The sequence below is a fragment of the Belonocnema kinseyi genome, chromosome 4, assembly GCF_010883055.1.
Source record: "Belonocnema kinseyi isolate 2016_QV_RU_SX_M_011 chromosome 4, B_treatae_v1, whole genome shotgun sequence".
Taxonomy (NCBI): Eukaryota; Metazoa; Arthropoda; class Insecta; order Hymenoptera; family Cynipidae; genus Belonocnema; species Belonocnema kinseyi.
This window is the reverse complement of record NC_046660.1, coordinates 10484045-10485541: the sequence shown is the minus strand read 5'-3', so window position 1 is coordinate 10485541 and position 1497 is coordinate 10484045. Positions and strand designations below refer to the sequence as shown.

Below are 1497 nucleotides of genomic sequence, written 5' to 3'. Positions count from 1 at the left end.
CGTGTGGGGTAACGCGTTTGAGTAGGGGAGGGGAAGTGAGGACTGGAGAAGGGGAATGTTAGTTGGAGAAGTGAGGAGAGAAATAATTAGAGGAGGAAGAGGTTTGGGAAGAAAAGTTTAAAGTGTGGAGAGGAGAAGTAATGAGAATATGGGAGGAAAAATATAGGAGGGAAAGGCTATGAAACTGTTTTTGATTTTTTAGGACAATGACATCTATTTTTACCAATTCTTTAATATTATTAAGAATTAATTTTAATAATACCTTTTTTAATTCTAGGGCGAGAATCCGATTTACAAGCAAGCTACATCAACGTTCAAAAATCCTACTTACGCAGGAAGATAAACTTGTAAATAAGAAGTTTTTGTTAAAGAAAGTCAAATCCGTTTGATTGTGATCAGCGGAAAAATTCAAATAGTGATTGTTAATTTTACAAAGTCTTTTATATAGGAATTAGACGAAATCCATGTGGTCTGAGACTTATTTTATTTGTTAAACGATGCTGAATCCTTTTAACGATTTATATTTCTCAGATAATTCTTAATATAAAATAACTTTTAATTTAACCGGCTAATATAGAATGTGAAATAACGTATTCGATATTTAGAGCTGACGATCAAATTTTTTTTATACAAAACGCAGCAGAGACAACGCCTTCAGTTTATTAGTTACTTATTTATTTTTTATAAGTTGCCGTGCAATCATAATCTAATGTATTTAGAAAGCAATAGTGCCATAATACAGACAGGTGTAAAAAAGAATGAAGATAATATACGTTTTTTAGACTGAATTTAAATATAAAAAACTTGTGCTTTTGCGGTCAAAAATTAAGATAATTTTTTTATAAATTTATCGTATGTCGAAGCTTGTAAATATAATATTAATATTTATTTTTTTCATACTTTCTGACAACTATAACTTAGCTTATTTTAATTTTTACTGTATAAAAGTGTAATAAAGTAATATTTCGTTTAATTTTCATATTCAAACTTCTATTCATACTCTTTCCCCTATTGCCATCTTTTCCCCATTTTAAAAATAATTTCTCTTTTTCCGCTGGTTTAGAAAAACATTCCCCTTTTTGTTTTATCAATTAAATGTGAACTAAATTATTATTATTTTCGAAAAAATCTTCGAAGGTCTTCCTTAACTGAAAGATGTGTTTTTTTTATTCAATTTTTTTTTTTGAAAATTCGTTTTTTAGTAAACATTAATCTCATAGGTTAAAAATTCAACTGCTTGGTTCAAAGTGGAATTATGTAGCTAAAAAATTTATTTTCTTGTTCGAAAAGTTATCTATTTTTTTTTCAATTCTCCACTTTTTTTTGGCAAATAATTTTTTAAATTAAAAATTTACCTATTCCACTATGCAAGGCATGAAGAAAAAATAATGAATCGACAAAAATTCTATACGGAAAAAAAGATCTACAAATTTATTATTAAACACTTTTTTCATAAGAAAGAGTGACAATTCATCCAAAGTCATCAATAATTTTTGG

The 1497-nt window shown here is 27.5% G+C and overlaps 1 protein-coding gene across 1 annotated transcript in view; it reads left to right on the top strand.

Moving 5' to 3' along the window:
* The window catches only part of LOC117171584 (integrin beta-PS-like), a 48529-nt gene extending 47642 nt beyond the window's left edge, over positions 1-887 (top strand). Inside the window, exon 10 of the mRNA XM_033359028.1 lies at positions 278-887. Within this exon, the coding sequence (XP_033214919.1) occupies positions 278-343 (66 nt within the window). The 3' untranslated portion in view covers positions 344-887. The remainder of the gene's footprint in view (positions 1-277) is intronic.
* Positions 888-1497: the final 610 nt, after the last annotated feature.